This window comes from Ixodes scapularis, unplaced genomic scaffold (assembly GCF_016920785.2).
Source record: "Ixodes scapularis isolate PalLabHiFi unplaced genomic scaffold, ASM1692078v2 PGA_scaffold5__190_contigs__length_132052651, whole genome shotgun sequence".
Classification (NCBI taxonomy): Eukaryota; Metazoa; Arthropoda; class Arachnida; order Ixodida; family Ixodidae; genus Ixodes; species Ixodes scapularis.
The window spans coordinates 71,227,578-71,254,253 of record NW_024609880.1 but is presented as its reverse complement, the minus strand read 5'-3'; the positions used below and the strand labels follow the sequence as shown (position 1 = coordinate 71,254,253).

General features: G+C 43.2%; 1 protein-coding gene across 2 annotated transcripts in view; it reads right to left on the bottom strand.

The window, feature by feature from the left end:
• LOC8043024 (synaptic vesicle membrane protein VAT-1 homolog) overlaps positions 1 to 26,182 on the bottom strand; it is a 76,732-nt gene extending 50,550 nt beyond the window's left edge. For both annotated transcript variants that reach the window (XM_040215782.3, XM_029983388.4), the window contains exon 1: positions 25,793 to 26,182. In XM_040215782.3, coding sequence (XP_040071716.1) covers positions 25,793 to 26,074 — 282 coding nt within the window. In that variant the 5' untranslated portion in view covers positions 26,075 to 26,182. The remainder of the gene's footprint in view (positions 1 to 25,792) is intronic.
• Positions 26,183 to 26,676: the final 494 nt, after the last annotated feature.

The window sequence follows — 26,676 nt, the reverse complement described above, 5'->3', positions numbered from 1 at the left end:
CCGTCGGCGTCACCATCGGCGTAACCGCGCGATGATGATGACGATGACGTCATCACGATGACGATGACGCGAAATCCCCGCTAAATTCTCCAGAAAACATTTCCCCACTAAATCTAGCGGAAAAATTTTTCCCGCTAAATTTACCGGAAAAAATTTCCCCGCTAAATTCAGCAGAAAAAATTTCCCCGCCAATTCTAGCGAAAAAACATTTCCCCACTAAATTTAGCAGAAAGTATAGGGAGTTTTCGTAGATCGTTTCCGCTGTCCCGCAACGCTCTCCGCAACCAGCTACGCTAGCCGCAACTCCACAATCAAGGCCATCGGTGCGCCGGCGCAGTAGCGTCTTCTTTGTTGCGGAGGGCTTAGCGGAGTGGGAAACGCGGTCTACGAAAACTCCCTAATTTCCCCGCTAAATTTATCGAAAAAATGTCCCTCTAAATCTAGCGGAAAAAATATTCCCGCTAAATTTAGCGGAAATAATAGGGAGTTTTCGTAGATCGTTTTCGCCGTCCCGCAAGGCCCTCCGCAACCCGCTACGATAGCGGGAACTCCACAGTCAAGGCTATCGGCGCGCAGTCGCAGTAGCAACTGCTTCGTTGCGGAACGCTTAGCGGAGGGGGCAGCGCGGTCTACGAAAACTCCCTAATTTCCCCGCTTAATTTAGCGGAAAAAATTTCCCCGCAAAATGTAGTGGAAAAAAAGTCCCCGCTAAACTTAGGAGAAAAAATTGCCCCGCTAAATTCCCGCCAAATTTACACGCGAAGCTCTCACCAAAGATGTGCATTTTCTGCGACTTGCGTTAAGCAGACGTCGATCCACATCCATGTCAGTAGGGGGGAACTTTCCACCTTCTCCCCTCAGTACCCTTCTCTCCTCCTCCTCCTCAAGAGCTGCGCTCTAATTCGGCGTTACAGGGAGTTGTAAACGTCTTCCCCATTTTATTTTTCTTTCAATACTAACTTTTATTAAGGCAAAAAGGTCAACAGGAAGAATGACAGGTGGCTTTGTGCAAGCCCCGATGAGGTCCCTACGGACTCGAGATCAAAATGTCCATCGAGACGAGCTGTCCATCGACTCAAGATGTCGACATTTTGACTCTATGGACATTTCGTTTCGATGACCGTTTTGACCTGGATGGACATTTTTACTCGATTGACATTTTGTCTCAATGGGCATTTGGACCTAAATGGACATTTCGCCCACATGGATATGTTGACCCTTTAGACAGTTTACCTCGTTGACTCATATTTTAACAATGGTACTGACAGCGACCCGTATAGATATATGTAGTATATATAAGCACGCGTTCTTCCACAAACGGTCATAATCTGCCTGCTTATACAAGTCCGAGTAACCTCTTATTTTTGTCAAAAAACATATTTACATGTACCCGATGTATGATGTAACGGAGGGAACAGCTTTTCTATTTGAAAAATAAAACAAACGTTACGGCCCGCCGAACCTCTGCCAGAACGTCCCCAGTGTTTGAAACAAAAAGCCGAATGTTCAGAGAAAATCGCTAGAAGTTTTAAAAAGGTGAAAGCAATTTTCAAAAATGTGAATTACAAAATAGTGTGCGTTCGCCGAGTTCAGTTTCACAGATTTAGAAATTTAAAAACAATAACGAACAACTGGCCCCACGAATCATTAACCCCACGCTAGAGAATACACAGTATACCTCTCTAAATCTAGAAAATTCGATGGAGAAATTCGCCAAATACCGAACTCGCCAAATATCGAACTCGCCGAAAAAAACTCAGATTCACAGTAAACACTGTCTCCTGTTGGCTCGTTTAAAATAAACACATAGTGCATTCATCTAAAGAGCTAGAATCGCACTGTCGGATTTACGTTCTGGAAAGTTTTAATTATGTTAGCGCTCAAAAAAATAGGGTTGTATCCGTACCCAACACTTGTGTACTGATGGTTTGATAGGGCTAAAAATGCTACACAATTACTGTAAAAGTTCTCTCATTTAGATAAAAAATATTTAATAATAGGTAAAGACAGAGATTAAAACAGAACAAAATCGAGAATACTTTCCTGGCTCCAAATGACGGGCAACAATTTTCTCGCCCCTTTGTTAATTGTAAAAATTGAAGCGTTTATGCGCTAGATACGGCTGAAAGTGACCCAGCTGCACACTGTGACGTTTGTAGTAGAAATTTTAAAACAGAGCTCCACAACAAATAGCAGGTTGTTGCCTCAAGCAACGTTACACTTCACCACACCACAAGGTCCCCTGACGCAACAGAGTACAATAAACGTTAAACTGAACCTCCTACAAACTTGGCGGAGCGGAGGAGGCGGGGCGGACCGTTTGTTGAAAGACATTTCACAAACGGGAACTCGAAGCAGGTATATTGGTCACATAGGGGAATTCGTCATAGGACACTTCGTCACTGGGTCAACTGGTCAGTCACCGAGGAAAGGGTGACATGAAACGTGTAAGTGTGTAAGGATAAAGTTTCAAACACCACTTTATTTTTTGCACACTTTGTGGTTTCGGAACTCTCAATCGATTTTGTTTCCTGGGTTCCGAGTTGAACCCTGTTTAGGAATATATTTTGTCAGGTTTCCAAAACATGTAAATACAAAAGGACCCGCAGGACGTTTTGACTTGGTGGACTTTGCAACCCGATGAACATTTTGACTCGGTGGACATTTTGACCTGGTGGACATTTCGACCTGATAGGACATTTCGTCTCAATAAACATTTTGACACGCGTTTCACGTGACCTGTAGCAAATTTCGACCCGATGGACATTTCATATAGACGGACATTTTGACCAAAAATCGTCCCTACGGTTAAGTGGACAATGTTTCCGTCATCTGTGATGGTCCTGACGTTGTGAGCAACAAGAGTCAAGGCGTGCCACCGCACTTCTTTCAACAGGGCTTGAGTGTCAACTCACAGGCCTACATCGAGGCTCTGGGCACTGTGGTAAAACACAGGGTAGGAGAGATGACCGAGGAGAGGCCACACATTTTTTTTAAGCGACTCTTATTCATGTCACATGGCACACGCGACACAAGATTGACTGGCTGACAACTGCCATGACCCCGTCCATGCTGACGACTAGCTCTCTTCGGCGTCGTCAAGAGATAGAACATCAAGCAACCCTACAACACCGGAGTCAGTAAAGGCGGTTATCGTACACTTTATGGCCATCATGCAACAAAAACCGCTTGATCAGGCAGCCAGCATCGAGTCAGTCATTGCCGCTGAAGGTGGTTTTATGGAATAAGTTTAAGAACACGAATAAAAAACAGTATCGGTACCAAATTCCGTGCGAAGTAACATGATGATTTTTTTAAACGTCCTTCTTTTCTGAACTTGGATTGAGCGCGTTGGTAATAAATCCAAAAATATACGAAAGAGTCAGACAAAGAGGATGGACAGGACAAACATCTTTTATAACTCGAAAGGTGTTTTTCCTGTCCGTCCTCTTTGTCTGACTTTTTCGTATATTTTTGATTGTTTTCTGAAATTACCGTTATGTTTCAAAATATCTCGCTGACCTAGTATACTACATATTTCGCGTAAAGCAACCCTATTTAAAAATATTTTTTTCGACATGATCGAGCACTAACTTATTTTATTCAATTGCGTAATGGTATATACAGATTATACTTTGTTTCATACTGAGCGCACAACGCTGTCAGAGCTGCTGGCGCGAACATGGGGAATGATCGCCCAGATTATTTGCACGCGTTCTCGCGCAAACGAAACCACAGATGAAGCCGCCCGCTGACGCGAATATCATTGACCCCGCTGTATTCTAAGTATAAAACTAACTATAATTACCTATATGGTATTAAAAAATAGTGATATTAATTGTAAATGTCACCCTGCTTGAAATATTTTATAACTCTGTGAAGCAATGGGGGAAACCGTATTTTGAAGTAATAGAGAGTTTTAGTAGATCGTTCCCATGACCCCGATAACGATACCCGATACTCCGCCACCGCCTAACTTGGGCATGCATAGTATCGTTATCGGGGCTATCGGAGGTATCGGAACGATCTACTAAAACTCTCTATTATCTCTCGAAATCAAAACATTGCGCCCATAGGCAGTGAAGTGTTGTTCCGTGCTTAGAGTCAGGAGGATCTCGGGGAACTTAGACCTCCACGTCCCTCCCCCCCCCCCCCCCCCCCAACCCGGAATTTGACGAGCGGTCTAAGACCCCCTGGAGAGTAGATCCAATCGTCGCGCTCCTAGCGGCGAAGTTGAGAACTAAACCCATGGGTACTACATGAATTATTTGGGCGTGTTCCTGACACAGCGTTCGGCTCACGCGTTATGATTAGCTTCAAAACGCAGACACGCTGTGTAAACATTTGGAGACATGTGCATGTAATTGGTTTAAAGCCCCCACTAACCTCCCCCCCCCCCCCCTTTCTAGTTCAAGGTTATTACAACAGATATCCCCTGCCACAGGTGGGAGACTTTAAAGGGTAACTGCAAAGAAAAAAAAGTTTTTTTTAAAAATAGCCTAATTGGGACAAGCATGTCAAAAAACAATTTTTCCGCGAGAAAAAACATTTTTTACAGCAATATTTATTGCGTGAGACTCATTTTAGTTTGCGGCTATTTCGTCCATTTTAAATCGCGCGCCACGAAGTTGTGATTATGTGACGTCAATCCCAAAAGGTTCTCATTGGCTAAGAGTTTGATTGACAGCTTAGATCTTGGTTGTTAAACCTTTGTTATGTGTTGCAATTTCCTTTTGAGCGGCATATTTTTACGTTTAAAGAATAACCCATGTGATGAGAGTCATTATTCTTTACAAAAGGTTTACAAGACGGGCACTTCCGTTTGGATTCATACAAACAAAAGCTTCGCCATTCTTTCATGGCCGCCGAAGTCTCTGCTCCCGCCTGTCTCGCCTACCTCGACTAATCGTTTCGCCGAAGTGATCAGTGTTTCGTCGTCTCGTGCTGACCCAGGTGCTTGAGTGAGACTTCTTGAAGTGAAGTAGTGTGTGTTTAGCAGCTGTCGCAGGTGTTAATGATAGGAAGCGACGCGGGGTTTTGGCTTTCATAGCGCGGTTCTTTCGTTCTCCTCGTTGCTTGCTTTTTTTTTTTTTTTTTTTTTTTTTTTTGCTTGTTTGCGCGTGCAAATGCTGACTTTTCGGAGATTTCAGATGCGTGATAGCCTTCCAGCAGCCATGTCGCCCCGAAAGGAATGCTATTTGGCTGGAGGCAATCGCGCGTTCGCGTAGCGACCAACGTGTCGAGTTACGTTCTCGTCATATCGCTCTGGAGGCCGTCGAGATTCGCCACGTGTGCACCTAACGTCCGCGACTAGACAGAAAATAAAAAAGCACTATGTTCACTACGTAAAAATGGTCTCAGTTCATGCATCTGTAGGCAGGTACGAAATCGTGCCCAAATTTATTCACACCGCACGATGCAACAACACGTCGCTGTGCAAACGCAGTCCAACACGAAGCATAAAAACGGCAGATTTAGGACAACAATTCGGAGTCCATTGTTCAATTAAAACGACGTAATTTTGTTGAAAACGCCCGCAGCTTTTTACTCACGGTATGCGTGGGGAAACTTCCACATTTTGAAACAGAACGAGGCAGATTTACTTTTAAAAACGCTCCCAGCGTCCTCTCGGACCAGTTTGACTGGATCAGCTGACGACGACGGGACTTAACTGGTTGAACGTCAACCCCACAACCAATTTGCGCTCCGTGTTAGCACCGCATTACACACAACACGAACGTTTCAGCTCTGTCGCATAGCCGTGTTGCACCAAACAGAACAAGATCGCCGAAACCAACGCACCGCTGTCGTGAACCTTGGCTTGTGGTTGCGCACTCGTGGATTCTGAGACTCCCTTCGCTTTCAAAGCGCGCACGACGATTACGAACGATACTTTCCGTCTTTCGGGAACATCACAGGGGCACTTCTCCGGTCACGTCTTCGCTACATGTGCTCGCAAACCGCGTCAAACCAAAACAATACCGCGGCCTGGCGTAGTTGGCGTAGTTGCCAGATCTTGCCGGAAGTCGAGACGCTGTGTCGTTCAACTCCGCAACGCAAGGAGAGTGAGGGGCGGGGCGTACTCCTCTTCCGCGGGTGTCGAAAGAGCGGGAGTTTCAAATGTGGAGAGGTTCTGACTACTAAATTACGTCCTGTGGCGTAAATATTGATAACAAAAATATTTTTTTTCGCGGAACATTTGTTTTGTAACATGCTTGTCCCAATTAGGCTGTTTAAAAAAAAACTTTTTTTTCTTTGCAGTACTGTTGCTAAGCACGTCACATCTAAAGCTCTAAGCAGGTCAAACGAAACTGCGTGCCGTATTTCTATGTTTTGTTTTCTCGTATGTTTGTTTATTTCATTATTGCGCGTTTTATGAGGTATTTATTCTTTAAAAAATGCTTGATATTAAAAGACGCAGAATACCACGACGGGGTTTTGGTGCGCACGACCATTTCAAGCAAGGTCTCCATAGGTTTTCTACGTGTTCTACCCCCTTCTTCTGTCTTGTTGTGTCTTGTCCTCTCTGATGCCGACCGGATCACCCTAAGGATAGATAATATTTTGCACATAGAGCTTAAGAGAAATTCGAGCTGGGAAAACCAAAGTTTTTAAATGTTTAAGCAGCTGTTTTCGATTATTCTTTAGCTTTATATACCAGTTTCTGATTTTTTTTCTTTTTATTTCAGCTCTCTTAGAGCTTTCACTGAAGAGGATGTTTTTCTTTGCTGGAATCCTTTAACCCACGCGTCGGGTTTTGCACTGGCCATGTTTTGTATGCTTTTAGGACCAAAAACAGTCATAACCGAACCTTTGATTCCGTGCAAAACTTTCCTGGAGACTCTCAAGACCCATGAGGTAAGAAATATCGGGTGAAACTAACAATATTAATCGTCTCTCACATCAATTGATTTGTGCCAATCTGCATAAATTTACCATAGAGGGGCAGACAGGGACTCCTTTTCATAGCAAATTTCAATGCAAAACTACTTTTGCTATAAAATGAGCGTTCAATTTTTATTGTTTTCATTCATCTTCCTGTGTATTTTAGTAGTAGTAAATTTGGAAAACCGGGCCTTAAAGGCAGTATTTTTTTGTTGCGCTTCTTTTTTTTTTTTAACTCTTCAGGTACGGGTTCTCTTGCCATTGAGATTGAGTGGGTGTTGAAATAAGCGAGAGCATTTTAAGAACGTATTCATAGTACAGCCACACTCCCGGCTCGTGTGAGGTTTTTTTTTTTTTTTTTTTTCCATTGTTTATGCATTGTTTACCTTCAGTCAGCATTCCACAGATACATTTTGTTATCATAAACCTACCGAAAGGTACTTTGACAAAACAAGCGGAATCTAGTGTCTCATCCACCTGGGAAAAAAAACGATAACACTTTACCCTTATTTGCGTAGCCTGTGTAATAAGCTTGCTTTTATGTGTTCAATATATGCCTGCTTTGTTTAACAACCACCAACTGGCGTTACTTCACCTCGCATATAAATTCTAAACATTTTTTTCAGCGATATTTTGTTGTAGGACACCAAGTCACACGTTTTCTAACAAAAGTCTGAATGGTCAGGCGTGAAAATCAACGCTGTTCTTTGTGTGTCAGGGTCTTTCAGCAGATGGCTCACCCTGATGCCAAATAGAGTCACGAGTGAAGGTTCGTTGCCGAATAACTGTACTAACCTGGAATCAATGGCATCGTTGCAACCATTGTAGTTTGTAAGAGAATGGCCATTCTGATCCCGAACGAAAGTAATAGCCTTTTCCGACATTTAAGCAAAGGAAGTTCATTAGCTATGTTGTAAATGCTTTTAAAAGGGGGGTTCGAAAGGCACCTGGGCAAATAAGAAGGCAATCGTGGACAACGGGATCAAGTTTATTAGTCACAGATATTCGCACAGCATTGAACACAATGCTTCCGTAATCGAGCTTGGAGCGGATGAATAATCAGTAGATTCAAAGTGATGTAGTAGTTGAGCCCCACGAGGTACCACCCAAGCGTTTTAGGATGTTCATAATGTTTGGCACCTGTTGCGAAGATCTGATCCATTCTGTTCGAAGATCAGCTTTCTAACAAAGATTCTTAGAAATCTATGACTCCAGCGCACGGGCAATGTTTTACCGTAAAGTTCAAGTTCAGGAAGTTCAGACAGCTGCCGTTTTTCCGGTGGAAAACATGAAGTCATGCTTCTTGTCCCAGTTCTTTAGCTTCTTAAGTCCAAGCTCTAGCTGTCGCCGAACAAGAGTTAAGTTGCTTCCGTGGTACGATATCTGGAGATCGTCAACATATACCACGGTGCGAAAGAGCCTTCGGAGGTTGCTCAGAGACCGAGTTCACAGTGACTAAGAAAAATGTTACACTCAAGACTCATCACTGAGGGACCCCCATCTCTTGACCACGAGGCTGTGAACGGATTCCGCGCCTTCGAACTTAGAAAGTGCTCTACTCTAAAAATAATCTTTGAAAACACGAGCATGTTTCTCCGAACTCTATATCTTATTAGGTCGTCAGGATATCATGACGCCATGTCATGTCGTATGCCTTTTCGAGATCGAAGAAAATGGTAACCAATTATTGTTTATGTGCAAAAGCAATCCGTATATACAGGTTTCATAGCGTATGACGTGGTCTGTGGTGAAATGATTCTTGCGAAAGCCACACTTGTGATTATGTTGTTAATTTCTAGAAACCACATTAACCTGCTGTTAACCATCCTCTCAAGAACCCTACACAAAAAACTCGTTAATGCGATAGGATGATAGTTCTTTGGATTTGTGGGGTCCTCGCTGGTATTAGCTATATGTATAACTATACCTTCCGCCCAAAAGCTTGGAAACCCTCCACTAAGCCACAGCCGGTTGAAGATACTGAAGAGTGCATGCTTCGATTTGGTAGATAAGTAGTAAATCATGAGGCAATGAGTGTCATCGGGTCCAACCGCTGAGTGTTTTATTGTCCTTAAAAACTTGCTCAAGTTCTGTGTAGATGAAGAGACCATTACAACATTCTCTATGGTATGTTTGGAGTGTTATCTCATTCATTTCAAATGCTTTCTCGAATTTCAAACATTCCACACTACAATTATTTTGGCCTTAAATTTAAAAAACAAATGGTCCTCCAAATACTTCTGCCTGTTCTTGCAGGTCGGATATTTCCCTATCATTTACTTCCAGTGTGTACAAAGCGAAACTTGTGTTTCTACCCCGTATTTTGTATATCTTGTTCCATACAAGAGCAGCTTTATTTACTGGGCTAATGAACCCGATAGCCATTTAATCCAAGAGGTTCTTTTTGCATCTTCAGTAATTATTATTAGGCGTGCTTTTGCTCTCTTCAGCCATATTAGCTGTGCATTTTTAGATTGCAATTCTAAGTAACTTCACGCCTTATTTTTCTTTTTTTCCGCCTTTCGAGCTTCTGCACGTTCATCACTCCATCAAGTCTTTGGGTGGGTGGGAAACCTGTCTGGCTATTTCGGAATTGAGGGGCAGCTGTAATGAGGAGCTTCATCTGTTCAACCGTGGCATCATCTACACTCAAACTGGGAAATGCATCACCTGGTATGCAAGCAAGACTAGTGTACTTCGGCCAGCTTGCCTTTTCTATTAGTCAACATGGGGAACGAGTAGGTAGGGAGGGAGTTGGTGTGACAGTCTCTATCACAGTGCAGAAGTGAATGCTCGTCGTGGGAGGGCTTCCCGTCTTTCAACAAAAATTAGTTTGAAGTGAAGCCGAGCAGATGCCGAGGTATCTCGCGGAGAGTGATTCGTGTGTTTCACTTAGGTGTATCATTTCTCCAGTGTTGAGAAGTGAAATAGGGTTATAAAAGGGTGTGCTGAATATAATGTAACCACGAGTATAATTTATCGAGCTTCCCCAAAGCTGATGGTGGGCATTTAAGTCACATAAAATGATGTAGCGGGCGGGAAGTTCCTTCATCAAGGACACTAGAGCTCGGGTTGGTAATGAATAGCCGAGAGGAATGTAAATGCTACGTAAAGTAATCAAACAAGGTATTTGGACCTAACGGCTCTTGCTCCAAGTGCAATTGTAAGGGTGACTGAAGAGGAGGAGATTTAAGAAGTAGCCATTATAGCCGCACCTCCTCCTTTAAAATCACCTGTTCTATCCTTTCGAAAAATGTTGTAGCTTCCAAAAACTTAGTGTCACTGCGACCAGGCAGCTCTTTGAGGAAGGTTTCTTTTAGGCTGGTATGTTTCATGCACAGTTTCTTCAAATCCTCAATATTTGGCCGTAGGCGTTCCACGTTCCCCTGAAGAATTTTTCGTCCGTCAGTCATCTATTATCCGAGGGTCACTTATCAAGTTGAGGGTGAAATTTTAACTTTGTGTTTTCCTCTGGGAAATTTCCACTGAGTGTCGTCTGTTTCCATGTCTGGTGTGGCCGATTTTGATGCCATAGGAGTCGGACAACGCGGTGTGGCATTAATGACTTCGTCTGATAAGTTTTCAGTTTTTTTTCCTTGGTTATGTGCTTTTGTTTCACTTTGTTTCTAAATGATGTTGACTTCTGTTTTCTTTTTGTGTTTTTATTTTTATTTTTTTATGTTTTACTGTCTTAGCGGCTGGAGCATCTGCGGCCTCTTGGGAAGGCCTGCCTATGTTTTTAGATGTTGCCGGTTTTTTCAAGAAGTGCACATCTGAGTTTCTTCATTTGTTTGTCTACTGACTGCCTACTTTTCAATGGATCCTGCCTGTGAGTAGGTCTTCTCCAGGAAGAAAGATGCAACCGGCGAAATCCGTTCTAGAGAAGGGAGTTTTTGTTTTATTACTCTTTCTTGCAGCCACGTTGGACAGGCCTTAGAGTAAGCCATATGGGAGCCGTTACAGTTCACACATTTCTCTGGTTTCGGACAGGGCTCCTCCGCGTTCTGGGCCTCTTGCCCACATTTTGGAAACGTCGGTTTACCTCTGCAGGTGAAGGTGGAGGGACCATGCCGCTGGTAGCGGTACTTGATAGCGTTTTGGATGTACACCCTCACTTTACAGTGTAGATATTCGATTTTCAAAATGTCAGGCAGTTTTGGTTCATTTAATGTCAATACCTAAATCTCAGCGTTCGTAAAAGAGCCATTTTTTCGCAGTAATCGTCCGTACTGCAGTGACTCCTTGGCCCTCCAGTCCGTCGACCGGCTCTGCTTCAGTTACATCGGATATGTCCTTGCGCCGATGACACCACGAGAGGTGTCTACCGACCGTATGGTGTTGCCTGTATTGTGATCGATCCAAGTACTGTCGTTTTGCGAAGGGCTTTAGCTCCTCTGAGGTTTTCGCTTTCGACGAGGTATTCGTAACTAATCTTTGTCACTGTTTTCGTTAGGACGCTTGATAGAATTTTCTCTACATAGAATAGTGACACCTTTCCCAGAGGAGTGCGACCAGGGAAGTTTGGTGCCAAACGTCACCTAAACTCCCCTGTCCCAATGGAGCGAAGCCTGTCATCTGTAGCAGCGATCTGAAGGATAGGCTCCCATTGGCTGGGGCGCGTCATAGTTTCAAGGAACGAGGCTCCCATTGGCTCTCGCGCGGCATAGTTCCAAGGAGCGCCACCAAAGAAGACCTCTCCATGGCGGTTCAACGCACGCAGCCGCCCGGCCGTTGGTAAGAGGGAGCGTCTGGCTGCAGAGCCCGCACAGGCAAACTCCGGATAGGCTGCACGGCCGAGCTCAGCGCGGCACGGCCACTTCACGAGAGCGTGCGCTCGGCCGTCGGCCTCTACCTCGGCAATACCGAAACATGGCCGTCCACGCCAGTACGCCGCAGACGAACTAAGAGAGCGGAAGAACGACATTCATGCTTTCGCATTCACACCTCATAAGAAGTGCTTAGATATCCCCGGAATTTTTCTGTCCGGGTTCTGTGGAATTCGGCTAAAATCACCCCGTTCGTCCCCCACAAAAAGAAACGATTATACAGTGGTGAACGAGACACGGCAGTAACCGAATTGGGACTACAATTAGGAGGCAACGCGAGGAATTATATATATAGAGCTAAGGTTAGGGACAGCATGACTTTCCACACCCTACGACAGAGCAGCCCCGCTGTACGGACTTTGTCCCTTCTAGAGAATGTCTCATTGGGGCCGACGTCCTGTGGCTTAGTTCTTATAACGAAGACAAGCTAGCTCAATTTGAATAAATGTTTGTTGTCGTTTTTCTCATTCGGAGGTCATGTGTTACTCAATGTTTTGCCAACACAAGTTAGTTCAGAACACTCCAAGCGATCAAAGATAGTTTAAAAAAAAAAATTGTGGGTTTTTCTTTTTTTTTACGTCCATTGGATAAATCAGCTGCCTTTCTGCAATATTAACACAACTACAATAATGGCTAAGCATGTATTTTTTATATATTCACTAAACGACTTTAGAGGTGCTCATTTTGGTACATTTTCCGCCATTATATATAAAGTAGTTCGTTGGTAAATATTGTTTTAATGCTTCTCTTAAACATTTACTTGGCGTATTTTATAACTTTTCTTATGGTCGGTACATCGTCTTGACGCGGTCGTTTATATCCAGTTTTCTGTGACTTGGTAGAAGGTTTAGAGGAACTCAGGTCGAAATCGGCCGATCGGTGGCGGCTCACCCTCCACCAAGGTCCCGGGTTGCAATGACACCCATCGGACGGTGCTTGACCAAGACCCCAACCGCAACCGTTCGGGGTTTCTTCACTTCACCTTCAGTCTTTTCGGCACAGCTGAACACATTTTAGGAGTGGGGGCTAGGGGTGAGTGGTGGCGCTACTAACCAAGCACCTAACACCTCAAGTGCAGGCGCCCCCTGCCAGGATATTCGTCGCTCACACCTACAAGCCATGAAATAGACTCTCATCCATCTGTCAAGTCACAGCACATTAATTTAGTGCTATATTAGATCACAATACTAAAACGAATGAAAAACAATACTTATAAAAACAATTTCTTTTTCTTGTTTTTAGTTTTTTTTTTTTTTTTTTTTTTTTTTGCGGTACCGGAATTGTGTGTTCATGCTGCACGCAGTGTCCAAGAGGCACTGTATAATCTGTTGTTTTTTTTTTCTTTATCTCGCAGGTATCTTTTCTAATTGGCGTTCCGGGACGTATGCAGGGTATTGTCAATGAAATCAAAAAAGAAAAGTATTGTGTACCTCGTGTAAAACGAATCATGATGGTTGGTTCAATGATGCCTATTTGGCTTGCACGGGATATTCGTGAAATCTTTAACGTGGAATCACTTTACAATGGCTACGGGTTGACAGAAACGTTCGGTTTGGTGAGCATCTCACATGTTGGACCAGTTACCTTCGACAATGGTGGATTTCCTGCTGCCGGTATTAAAATAAAGGTATGCTTCAAATTTATCAAATTTTAAACGTTTTCTCTGTCTGCCCAGTTTTCAAATCTGCCCTAACCGTGTAGTGTTTCGTTTATTATGTATTGCAATAGAGTGGCAAGGAACTGATTTAGAAGCAGCAACGATTTGTTCCATTGATATATGACGGCTGAGATAAATAGTAAGTTCTGTTTTTCCAAAGCTTTCAAAAATCCCTAAAAATATGCTGTTCAAAATAAGAAGTAACTCCTTGCGGGATAACTACCAGTCCATGGTGGACTTCAAAGATTGCACAACTATACTAATTATCAAGATAATCAACTAAAATGTACTAATTTATGTTTTAATTTTTGAAGAAAAACAAATAGTTCCACCGAGAAAGTTACTAAGCATCATCGAAAAACACTAAATCAAGTCTTTCTGGAAAGATATAGGGGAGGGGCAACATTTTAAGGTGTTCCGTAAAAACGCATAATTCGGACGCGTTTCTAGGTTTCGGTTTCTCTTTGGAGCGCATCTCTGCGTCCGCGGTCCCGCTCCCCAATGAACGAGACACGCGACCCACGTGCGCCATACTTCCCTAGGCGAGGCGGCGGCTCGCGCCACGACCAACGGGGAGCAGGACCATGGGCGCAAATATGCGCTCCGATAAGGAAACTAAACCTAAAAGCATGCGTACAAACTGAGCGGTTTTTTTTTCTTTTTAGAACGCCGTAAAATGCTGCTTCTGCCTGATATCTTCCACAAAAGAGTTCATTTATTGGTTTTTTGCTGATGCTTAGCAAGTTTCTCAGTGGACCCATATCTTTATTTACAATAATTAGAAACTTAATTAGTACATTTTAGTTAATTATCTTGCTCGTTAGTATGTTTTTAAAACCCTTGACGTCAGAAAAGGCAGGTAATTTGTTCCCCCAAAGAATTTTTTTTTTTTTATCTTGAACAGCATATTTTCTCTTTCATCGTCGTCTTTCTTCCTAGTATAGGGGTTTTAGTTCATCAAGTTCGATCGTCACCAGCTCGTTTGTGCCCTAAGATTCTGTTCATGTGTTTATGCTTTCGCAGAAATACCTAATCAAACTTCGTATGTGCTTATGCATGTGACAATTCGGGAATGGTGCATTGCGATGCATTTAGGAGATTACATGTTTGATTTAATATAGCAATACCGGCAAACCAGATGTCCCGATATATGCCTCACGATACATGCATGTATATATACAAATAAAAATAACGTTAAAACTATTTTCAATATTATTTTAGGGTACTTTACCTTAGTTTTCGAAGAGGATTGGGTAAAGATATTCAGTGAGCACAAAATTAGAGTAAACATTAAAAAACAATAGAGTGTTTCAATCCTAGAAAGTATTTCAATGCAACATGGCATAATTTTAATAACAAGTCCATTTCTACGAAATACGGTAGAGCACAAAAGGAAAAAGCCTCAGTGGAGGCTTGACCATCCCTTAGCCTTATACAATGGCATTACGGCAACACAAAAGAGAGAAAAAAAACACGCACACAAAAGGCAATTACCTTATCAAACACAACATTTTAAGGAAGAAGTTGCATTATAAAAAAAACACTAGCACAAATTAAAAGAACGTAAGTCCTTTTTGAAGATATAATATATACAAATATTATTCTGTCATAAAAATTTAACATTTTAGGCACGATATAATGTAGCATTTGCGTACCATAATTCGTCCTACACCCTCCAATATTTCACATTTCGAGTTAAGTAGATGTGCTCGTTAGGTGTCAGCTGCGCAAGGTTCGATAGAAATCTAGACTGTCTAGGTTTTTTAACATTTACGTCCACACGCAATCTATATTCATAAAGGTTACCTCTTTAGTCTTTTTAGTATTTTAAGATCATTAAACAAACTATACCTGTAGGAATCGAAAGATACGTTAAATATTATTCTGACTATTTTTTTTTTCGCTGCAAAATACTTTTTTGCAGGTTCGTAACTGTGGTGTTACGCAGACGAGATTACAGTAGTTTAAATGAGATGGAGATAATAAATTATAGATTAACAGTATTATATTAAATGAGAGTGCGTCTCGTTTGCCGGATGTCAGTCCTATAACACTAGACAGATTTGTAAGTGGTTATTGTGGCTGTCCCACAGCAATCGCTCAGAAAAAATAGTACCGAGATTTTGAAAAGTAACTAACGATTTCTATTGTGGTGGAGTCAAGTATGATGTTTCTGGTTAAAGAAAAGCACTTAATTTTTTGCACCAAAATTGTGACTTTTGTTTTATCATATGTTGATATCCTTTGCAAAAACAGAAAGTTTGGTCAATGTAATATTTGTGTTGTTAACAAGTTCATCCCAATTAGTTGGAGGAAAGAATATGCTGCTGTCGCCAGGATATATGATAAATGTTGCAGGACTTATATTTACAATGTCATTGATGTGGATGTTAAAAAGTTACGGCCCAAGGATGTTTCCCTGTGGGACGCCTGAGTGAATGAGCTTAATATTGAAATAATATTGGCTAATAGAAATATATTGACTGCGATGTTGCTAGTAGGACTTAAAGAGCTGCAGGGGTAAACCACGAATACCGAATATCTGTGTATAAAAAGTTACAAGTTATGATTAATAAAGTGGAAGACTTTTATGAAATCAATAAAAACAATCAGAACCAACCTATTTTCCTCAAGATGTTTCTTTTCTTTTTTTTCTAGCAGTGTTAATTCATTCGACCGGTTTTTCCCTAAAACCAAACTGTGCACAGGTCAGGAAGTTGTGTTTGGTGGAATATTTTCCAAAACGAGTCTGTTTTTCTTTTTTTTTTTTTTTCGTGCCTTTTCAGAATAACGGCTGGATAGGAAGGAGTTGATGGGTACTTAGAACATTTGTATCTCATTTCTTATGCAGAGTTCTTACTTTTGCCTTTTGCATCTTTTCGGAGAACGCACCAGTTGCTAAAGAAAATTGAAAATGTGACCTAGACAGAGTGTTGGAGAAACAAGAAGCGCTCGGGACACGGGAAGATGAGGGCAGACCAATAAAGGGGCTCGAGCGGGACTCATCGTCCCGTGTCCCGAGTGCTTCTTCTTTCTCTTCTTTCTCCAACACACGGGGTTATTATGTCAAGTACGCACTTAATCGGTCAAATTGGCAAATCATCACAGTCAGAGCTACTTCTGCTGTTGTTGTTGTTTTATAAAATTTTTAAAATACCTCAGAATTTGTGATGAGTTAAAAAAAAATGGAATGGTTATTTTTATATCCTAAGTAATTGCAAGATGTATCATTTTAACTGCTGTCACTGCCTAAGTTCGCTAAAGTAGTCACTGAAAGTATTTGCAAGGCAGCGACCAGCCAAAGACAGTCCTTCGTGAATAATTTTTTCGACTGGCTGTCGATTTGAACAAAGATTTCAAACAAAGTTTACGTTTTTTTTTTTTTTTCAAATAACATTTGTACGTCTAGATTGTGTTCAGAAAACGTTGGCATATTAAAGTAATTTTGCATTACGCAGTAGCTTTGTTAAATGATTCCCATTTAATTTGTATGTTAATCTTTTTACAAAGGTTCGGGGGTGATTCATGGCCTACTGATCTTTGTTTACACTTTCACAGTTTTATAAGAAAAATGGCGCATGTAAACTGCGGTAAATTCACTAAGAAACACATTATCAGCTTACTCGACGTCTTCTATACAAAATAGTGAATCCCAATTAATTTCCGAAATATCTTATTTGAAAGCATTTGTGCTACTAGTTGTTACATGTTGAAATGTAAATGTTTGATTATTTTAGCTTTTCTAAGTGGTATTTTGTTTAGTAGCGTCGCGCTCGTGAGATGCCGGTTAAACGGCGACGCCACGACGGCCGCGCCTATTGCTTTGCGGTCACTCTCGCCGAGCCTCCGCCTGTTTCCCGCCTGAGGCGGATCGGGGATCCACGAACGATGACGTCATCCGCAGGACTTGTCTTCTATATGTTTAGGGGTTAAAAGCGCTAAAAACGACGGACGAGTAGGAGAGACACACACCACAGAGCACAGAGGAGAGTCTCTCCTACTCGTCCGTCGTTTTTAGCGCTTTTAACCCCTAAACATGTTCAACCAACTAGCCCAAATCCAAACCCTTCTGTCTTCTATAGACCGTTTTATCGTGGGTAGCGCCATTTTGAGAGCGAGAGAGAAAAGGGGAAAGGGCTACCGGCGCTTTCCCCCTTTCTGATTGTGTAGAAAGAGAAAAAGTCCCGGATGAGAGGCTTGGCCGGTGTTGGGTGTCTGCTGTGCCCCAACTTCGTTCGCGCTTTCTTTTCTCTTTTAGACTCGCAAACTTAATTAGAGCCACGGGCTTCGATGGCAACAGTCCCCCGGTCATCGGGACACCATTGCTCGGTCATAGGGTGCACGAATAACGACAAAAAGCGTCGAATACCGCCCAAGCACCTCGTAGCTTGCATGGAATTCGGCAAGGCACGTGCGACTGAAATGTTTTGAAGCTCCACCGCTTTCCGTGTGACTGGAAATGATGAACCATTCATAAATTTTTGCTTGCAATAAGCCCATTTCAACGCAGCCGTTTTAGTAATGAACAAGCGATACACGAAACAGGAACCTCAATAACTTCTGTAAAAACCCGGAGCTGCTACATATCGTTTTGCTGCGCTGCTTTTATCTTGCGTGTCCGTGTTCTTATATCTCCTTGCGGATGAACGACGAAGTCGTTCTAGATGTGCTCATATCGAACCTCAGAAAGCGTCAAAGCAGCCACGAATTGTTTTACTATTTGATGCGATATTTTGAGCACTAACCTCCAATTTCTATCACTGACACGTTCGCTGCCGCTGTTCCCCCCATTGCCGCACTGGCGGATGCCATGACTTGAACAAAGAAACGTACACGCTGGGCTCGAAGACGCAGATCGCAAGACACGAGTCGTACCCTGGAGCGACTATCCAGCGCTTCAAAGCGCCCAATCAACGGAAACAACCCCAAAAAAACCACAAGCGGCACTCCAAAAAAAAGCGCTTTTGCCGGCTCTCTGGTATCGCACAGGGGATGACTATTCAGGAAAACCGATAGAACTACCTTTTCAACAATTTCTAGCCTCACCCGGCGGCGGAAATAAGCCTTCAACTAAGTGTTGTAAATGATGAAATCGAGTCAGTCACCACTGCAAATTATCAATATTAAGATAAATTCAGTTACAAGATTTTGCAAGCTGAAACAGCAATTATCACGAGAAAACTGGCACGCACCTTGCGAGCGTACCCCATGTTCACCGGCGGTACAGCGTTCGGTGCGCGCTCCATTCACAAGCTGTTCCGAGCACAGTCGAGAAGATGGTGTTGAGGAAATGTCTTTTCGGTTTACGAACGCAACCCACTGCCGCCAAGACCGGGGTCATGTGGAAAGCGATGGAGCTGAAAGACATTGCAGCCGCTCTCGCCTTGCCGGATTCATTGCAAGCTACATAGGTCCTCGGACAGTATTCGACGCTTTCTGTCGTTATTCGTGCACCCTATGACCGAGAAATGGTGTCCCGATGACCGGGGAACTGTTGCCATCGAAGTCCGTTACTCTAATTAAGTTTGCGAGTTCAAAACAGAAAAGAAAGCGCGAACGAAGTTGGGGCACAGCAGACACCCAACACCGGCCAAGCCTCTCATCCGGGACTTTCACTCTTTCTACACAATCAGAAAGGGGGAAAGCGCCGGTAGCCCTTTCCCCTTTTCTCTCTCGCCCTCTTTCAGTAAAACGGTCTATAGTCCGTTGCAACCTAAGAACGAAGGGCGAGGGTAAGACGGGCCGGGGAGGAGGAAGCGGACGGAACGCTGGAGAAGAGAAGAGGAAACCTCCTTCTCTCTTTAACGTTCCGTCTGCTTCCTCCTCCCCGACCCGTCTTACCCTCACCCTTCGTTCTTAGGTTGCAACGGACTATAGGTGGTTTTGGCTGTGATCACTTGTAACCGCCTGCGACTAGAGAAAACACTGGCACACTGACGCCATCTGTCTGGTATCCCTGGAATGATGTTGGTCCGAATCAAAAGTTTTGCACTACTGGCAAATTCAAATAAACGTAACCTTCACAAGAAATTGTCGAGTAAAACATTATCATAAGTATTCCAAAGCTCGCGGTGAAAGGATAATACGCATTAGAAAATGTATATATATATGCAAATTTGAAGCGTTTCAAGGCTGCATGATAGATTCCGCCGACTATAGCTGGCGAAATATCATCACGCTCCAACCAGTCAGGCAAAGCCTCAGTGTGGGTGCAAGTATTTAGACAGAGAGAGTAAAAAGGAACGTACATGTATGTTCTCTGACAAGTAAACAGGAAACAGGAGGGTACATAAGGCACTCCACATGGCGAGCGAAGTCAGTCTTGCCCCCGCCTTCGTTTCTGCTGTTACGCCACCATCGACGCCCTCGAAGCTCTATTGTTATCTTCTGTTTCCTTTTTGTTTCGGGCACAAGTTCGCCCTGTTAAACGTTTAGTTTCTTCAGTTGTCATCGCCTCATCAATTGTCATTCGTGACAAAGCCATAGTGAGAAGAGTACCAAAACAAGTGTTTTGGTACCCTTCTCATAAAAATCTGCTGCGTGAGATCTCAGCCAGAATCTTGAAAACAATTTGTACTACTGAAGCGTTTTTGAATGTTTTGTGAAGAAACGATTTAAAAGGTTAGGTCATGTTTTGCAAAATCAGATGTTGTTAAGCATCACATCGGGGATGTTTTCATTCACTTTGTTTAAGGCGGATTGTGTGCCCAGAGACGGCCTACAGCATTACAATGCGTCATGAGCACTTTCTGACTTTGCTTTAAGCATTCGAATCTATTTATGCTTCATCATTTTGCTCATTGAGTTTAGTCTATATATATTTCGCAAAATTGTCGATGCATTTTCAGGCTCTGCGTGACCTAGACATTTGTCGTTTCCAAAAATGTTATCACAGACCGGACTTCGGAGTTCGATGGGCCATTCCCTTGACTTAAACGGGATAATAACAAAGCACAAACCGAAAACATACACAAAGTGCCACAGAACGACGTCAACTTGTCACCAATGCACATACGAGAGAACACAACTCACGCGCGACTCGGAAGTATACTATTTTTACGGAACCAATCCCCAAAGGGTACTTACATTCTATATGCTTCGTATGTTTTATCTTGTTTCCTCTTGTCTAAAGATGTGCCCTTGACATTGAGTTACCTCAATTTACTTTAACATTACTTCCCCCTTGTCTACAACTTTCAATGCTAAGAAAATAGTTTTTATTGATCTAGCTAGGTGTACGCTTACAATCGGACAATTATTTAACTGCGTTTTTTTACAAGTACTTGGCTATTTCCGTAAACGGTAACGTAGCTGTCTCTTCTAGTCATGGGCGCACCAACCGGGAGGGAGGGGGAGGGGCAAGGGGGGCGCTTGCCCCTCCAGTTCTCCGAGTGGGGGGGGGGGGGCAAGGCATGTGTTTTGCCCGCCCCCCTGAAACAGCCGCCACTGGGCAGGGCAAACACTGGCCGGTGGCGTCCATGGGATATCAAGGGCACCGCCCCCCGGCCCTGTGTGTGCGGGGGGGGGGGGGGGGGCGGGGGGGGGGGGTCTGGTTTGCCCCCCCCCCCCCACTCAAAAACAAGTTGGTACGCCACTGCTTCTAGTATATATAATTCTAAAAAGAAGAAAGGAATTGATGAACTAATATGATGCCCAGGTTATAGACATAACCAGCGGAGACTCTCTCGAACCGTACCAGAATGGCGAGATTGCGGTTCACGCCCGAGGAATCATGAAGGGCTACCTGGGACATCCCGAAGCTACTGCTGAAGTTTTGAGCAGCGATGGATGGTTGCGCACAGGTGCAACACTCATCTCATTTTCGTGCATTTTTCTTTTTTTGTTCTTATTCCAGATTATAAGATTACGTTCTCGATCAGACACAAATACTTCAATTGCGCCTAAATAGTCATCGGTCTGGCGTATTATGATGCACTTTTTTTATGCTACCCTGCTCATAGTGTGTCCGTTGAGCCTCAAAGCACTGTGGTTTGGTGTCCAACCAATGCTGTTGACAAAATATGGAAGGAAATATTGAATTATTAATATCTGGAGTTTTCACATGATGCTCAAAGGTTCACTACGATCCTACTACGGTTGCCATCGCTGTGTGCTAGGTGTGCGCACAGAAGCGTGCAGCGTAGCGCATCTAGACACCCATCCGCCGTGCTTGACAAGAGAAACAAGAGAACACCACATGACGCATACGTCATGTAGTGTTCTCTTGCTTTCGTGTTGTAATGTATATGACCGATAGTCATAGTGCATTTTCTAAAGTTCATACGTTCGATGTAATTAGGATCATTACAAAAGAGATGCTTATTTACGCGAGTAATCATCTTTCATGGCTTGGTTTCACACCCCTCACGAGGCAGCTAACCATACACAACACCTGCCGCAAGTCGCCGCTTTCGCCACACCAATATTAGTTCAAAGGTGACGACTCCCCTCGTGAGGCATTGCTTCAAGCTCAGTGTGGCGTAAAACCAATCTATCAGAAGTTGTTTTAAAGGGCATTTAAATTAAAGAAATATTTGAGTTGCGCGAATAGTGAAATTTCAGCTCGAATCGAATTCGTACTGCCGAATGGTGGCCAAAAATTTAAGTTCGAGTTGAATATTGAATAATAAAGCTTTATTTGAAATGCTCAAAAAGTAAACAAAAATCGCGTAGCTAAATAAAAACACGCCTGTTTATTTTACTGCAAGCGCACTGAACAAGGAGCGTTAACATTTGACAATATTTATGTTGCTTTTCAGGAGATTTAGGCTACTACGACAATGAAGGACGGCTCCATATTATTGAGAGATTGAAACAGATGATAAAATGCATGGATAACGTGGTCACCCCTACTGAGCTGGAAGAAATTTTGATCACCCACGAGGCTGTCGCGGAGGCCGCTGTCGTGGGTGTCCCGAGCCCGAAGTATGGTGAGGCTCCAACAGCCTGTGTCGTTGTCAAAGACGGCGTCGACAAGAACCTCGAGAGTCTGGCGACTGAACTGAAGGAACTCATTGCTGGTATATATCAAGTTCCCGATACCAATTTTGTCTTTTGGTGTGTTATGAGCATGTCTAACTTGCGCATTTCAAAGCTCAAATTTTAAGTATAATATAAAACGTTGGTTTGGCAGAAAGCGGCCTATGAGCTCCAATTATTTATGGATAACAATATCTAGAAATTATAATCTTCGCCGTTTGCACGAAATTCTACAAAAATTACAACATATTCAAAAAAATATTTGAAGTAAAAATAAAAGCTTCTCCAAAATGCGAATAATCATATTAGAGAAGAATTTTTCGAGCAAATTATTTGTTTGGCCTTGTTATGAACATATTTTAAATCTATGTGAAGCTTTTGTGACCGGAGAAAATACACTGTTTCGTTTTTATCACGATTAAAAAACACTACATATTAGGATAATCCGTTTTGGTTGATAGGGCTTTTTTTTTTTTTTAATCTGAAGATTTCGAAGCATTCAATTAAAAATTTGGTGACGCGAATATGAGTCTTCGAAAAGGTTTACATATAAGAGCCGGCTATTATCTAGCGGGGCACATCTATTTGAAAGTGGTAATAAAGAAAAACACTACCGTTATGTCCCAAGAAATGTCCCACCCTTATTTTGAGCTTGAATATCTATTTTCTTTTAAACATCGAAAAATAGCCCACTCCTGGTAATCGTAGTGTTCGGATCAATGATGGCCCCGGCGTAAATGCGGCTAGTTAGCTATGGCGGGATAAGCGAACATTACTGTCATCATTGTTTCACTGTCTAATCAAAATACTGTCAACTTTGCTTTGCTTTTTGTAATATTCCCATCTTTGCTACACTGTTAAATCTGAAAATAGTGTTGTTGTTTGTTCAACTTTTTTCATTGTGCAAGAAGGTTAGCCCACTCCTTATTTTCACCCGATTTGCTCTTGATTTTAGTTAAGCTATTCCTCGGGATATTACAGTAGTTAAATTACTCCCAACAATGCACATGGCATGACAGGAGCAGATGTCCTTGCTTTGTGCCTTGCTTTTTCTCTAATTCTCAGAACTACATGAGCACAAAACGTAAACGGCTTTCTGCTTTTTTTTTTTTCTGCACAAAATATTGTTACATGAATAGAGTGGTGAGCTTGCGGGAGATTGATTAGACCATTATGCGTCTTTATTTTACCTTGGTTTCTGTTTTAAAGGTCAAGCAGCAGAGTTCAAGCAGCTGTATGGAGGTGTCTTCTTTATGAAATCTCTTCCCAAGTCCGATAACGGAAAGACAATGAGACAAGACCTCAAAACAAAGGTTGCCCATAAAATAAACAAGTTGAAAAAATAGTTGAGATTCACAGGCTCCACAAGCCCGACGATAACCAAGGTGTAACCTGACATAAAGGTGTTTCTGTATTTCAATTATAATAAACAAGAATTTAATAAAATAACTGTACAAGTTCAAATATTTCTGATGAGATGGGCATTCGTTCTTAATTTGATAACTATATAAAATAAAACTAAATGTTCTTTATGGTAACATTTAAAAAACAGTTTGCGTTTAATCAGGTCTAGTATAGTGTAGGGTATAGAGAGAGTCCCTACCCCTGCCCGTTTCGATCTGGATGAGCATCGTACCGGCGCGCGGTCGTGTCTCACTACTGCACTGTGCACGTTAAGGACCCCAGGCTACAGCGGTTGTACTGCTCTGGCTACATTCCTCATCTAGAGCTGAGAGACAAGTCGCTCATTGAGGCAGACTAACTTCAAGGTTGTACGTATAAGCATACACACAACAAAATTAAACTCGTGTAAATAGATAAGCCTGAACTTCAGAATGATACTTGAACACGAAAAAAAGTTATAAAGTTCAAGCTGATCTATTTACAAGTATGTACCAACACGCTCAGCTCTTAACCGTCATTGAACTCGTGTGTCTGAACCAGCTTTAAGGGTTACTAAAGTGTTTTATTTCGATCCTCGTTTTATTGTCATAGCTCAGTCTTCGAGCTCTAATCACCCTAAAAATTCGAAATTACATTCATGCGAAGCTGATCTGCGTGCAAAAACAGTGATCAAAGTTTCTGACGCTTACCGTCGAAGCACAACGACAAATGGTGCTACCAAACCTTGCTGAATATCGCCGGGCGACGGGCAGTGCCTGTCAGCCACTCACGAGCAATGGATTCCCGCGTGGATGAGCGGCCGACCAGTCCCGCTTGTCCACGCGGGAACCCATCACTCGCGAGGGGCTCACAGGCGCAGTCCGTCGTTCGACCATATTCAGCAAGGTTCGATAGCGCCATCTGTCGTTCTGCGCCGACTGTAAGCGTCAGGAACTTTTATAACTTTTTTTTTAATACGCAAATTGGCCGCGCATGAATGTAATTTCGGTTTTTTACGGGGATTAGAGCACGTAGATTGAGCTATGAAATAAAGCGAGGATCTCAAAAAGCACTTTGGTACCCCTTTAAGGCAGCTAGGTGGCACACACAACGTTCTAGGATTCAAGAAGCAGTTTGTCATACTTCGGTGTAAGATCTACATGTCACAAGTGCAAAGCGAAACATATGTCCCGCCCCAAACCTGTGGCTCCGTAAAATAAATTCCCCGCATGCGAAAAAAAGAAGAAAAAAAGTAAAACGTGGCGCATGTAACAATTTCTCCGCCAGTGGGAAGTTGGTGGCGAAAGGAAAAGGAAGGCGATACTCTGGCCCCACCATTTAATTACTCGTTCAGTTAATTTTGGTAAGCGTACAGCGCCGTCTGCGGCGCCGAAAGGAATGCCGGTAACTCTAGGTGCAACCGGTTCTAGCAGAAGACAGAGGCGACGGCGAGAGGGCGAGGGCAGGCGAGCAACTGCGCTATCCTCTCTGTCTCTTCGGTGTCGCGTGGTCTTTAGACACGCCGTCAAAGAGCCCAAGCGATAGAGCTTTGCTCTGTCAAGGTTTTGTTTTAACAATTCTGGAGGACGGAACGCCGTTTCCCGCGATTTGAGATAAAGGCCTAAGATAACTAGAAGCAATGAACGCGTACGTAGATGAATGGAATATCATTACTCTGAGGCGCATGCCTTATTTAGTGGCTTTAGTACAATTTGATCGTATTCCACGCTTCTAACGCCTTTTAAATTTTTCCTCGGGTTTTTTTTTTTTTTTTTTTTTTTTTTTTAAGGGGGTGGGGGGGTAGCAAAAGGGTATTTTGGTTGTTGTTGCTGACCCTTCTGCGAATTCAGTTTAGTTGCTGCCGAAGCCAGGCATCAAAAATATTTCCACTTTTTTTTTTCTTTTTTTTTTTTTTGTTACAAGATTTCTACAAAGGATACTCGTTACAATGTAAATGCTGTCGCCTTTCAAAGTGCCCGTGTCATTTTGGAGCGACCTGTGTCGCGCGGTATACAATGTAACTGCGATCTTGGCCGAATCAACCCTCTAGCCTGGAACTAACCTTGATTCTTCGGACGTCGCTGCCAACCTGGACAACGTCTCCCGCTGCCTCCATGCCCATCACCAGCGGTGGCCGTAGGTTCCCAGTGACGTAGATTCCTTGGCGCACGTAGTTGTCGGCGAAATTCATCCCGCACGCTCTGACCCGCACCCGCACGTCGGAATCTCCGAGCTCGTCGTCGTGGGCAGCGACCGCTCTTTCGCTAACCGCCAACTTGTCGAAACCTCCGAATCCAGTCAGGACCACCTGGTAGGCAGTCGCACCTTCCGTAGGTAGTTCCATGCTACGCGGGCGGCGTGTTTAACTGCACATCAATCAGCGCGACATTCGGTTTGGCAGGAGTCGCGAAACAAACGCGCGATCGACAGGACGAACCATGCAAGTCTTTGTGACAGGAGCGGCGGCGCGTATCTTTGCTGCTTCAAGGCTATCAGTTCCTTCAGACCGGTATCGCTCTGAAGGAACTGATAGGAACTTTTCGCAGCTGGGCGGCTGGGCGGCTGGGCTGCAATGGACACGCCTTTGGAATGAGGCTCCCGGCGTATCGAATCGGGGTAATGATCGAAAGCTCGCGCTGCAGAACCAGGGGCTGATTTTGGGGAGGGGGGGAGGCAACCGCTCTTCTTAAACCCAGCAAGGGCAACTTTTTTATGTAAAAAACAAAACAAGCTTTTTCTTTTTTTTTTTTTTTTTTAGCGAGGAATGTTTAGTTTTGGATGAAACAGCAAATGCAACGCTTTATCAGAAACGTCACATCTGTCTGTAACGCCAGTTCCGTTTGCAGCTTAGAGACCTGCGCGGACAGCAGTTTGATCATTCGATCTGTATCTGCAGACTCTGCATCCGAGCCGCATCAACAATTTTCTTAAATCATTTTATCCGCT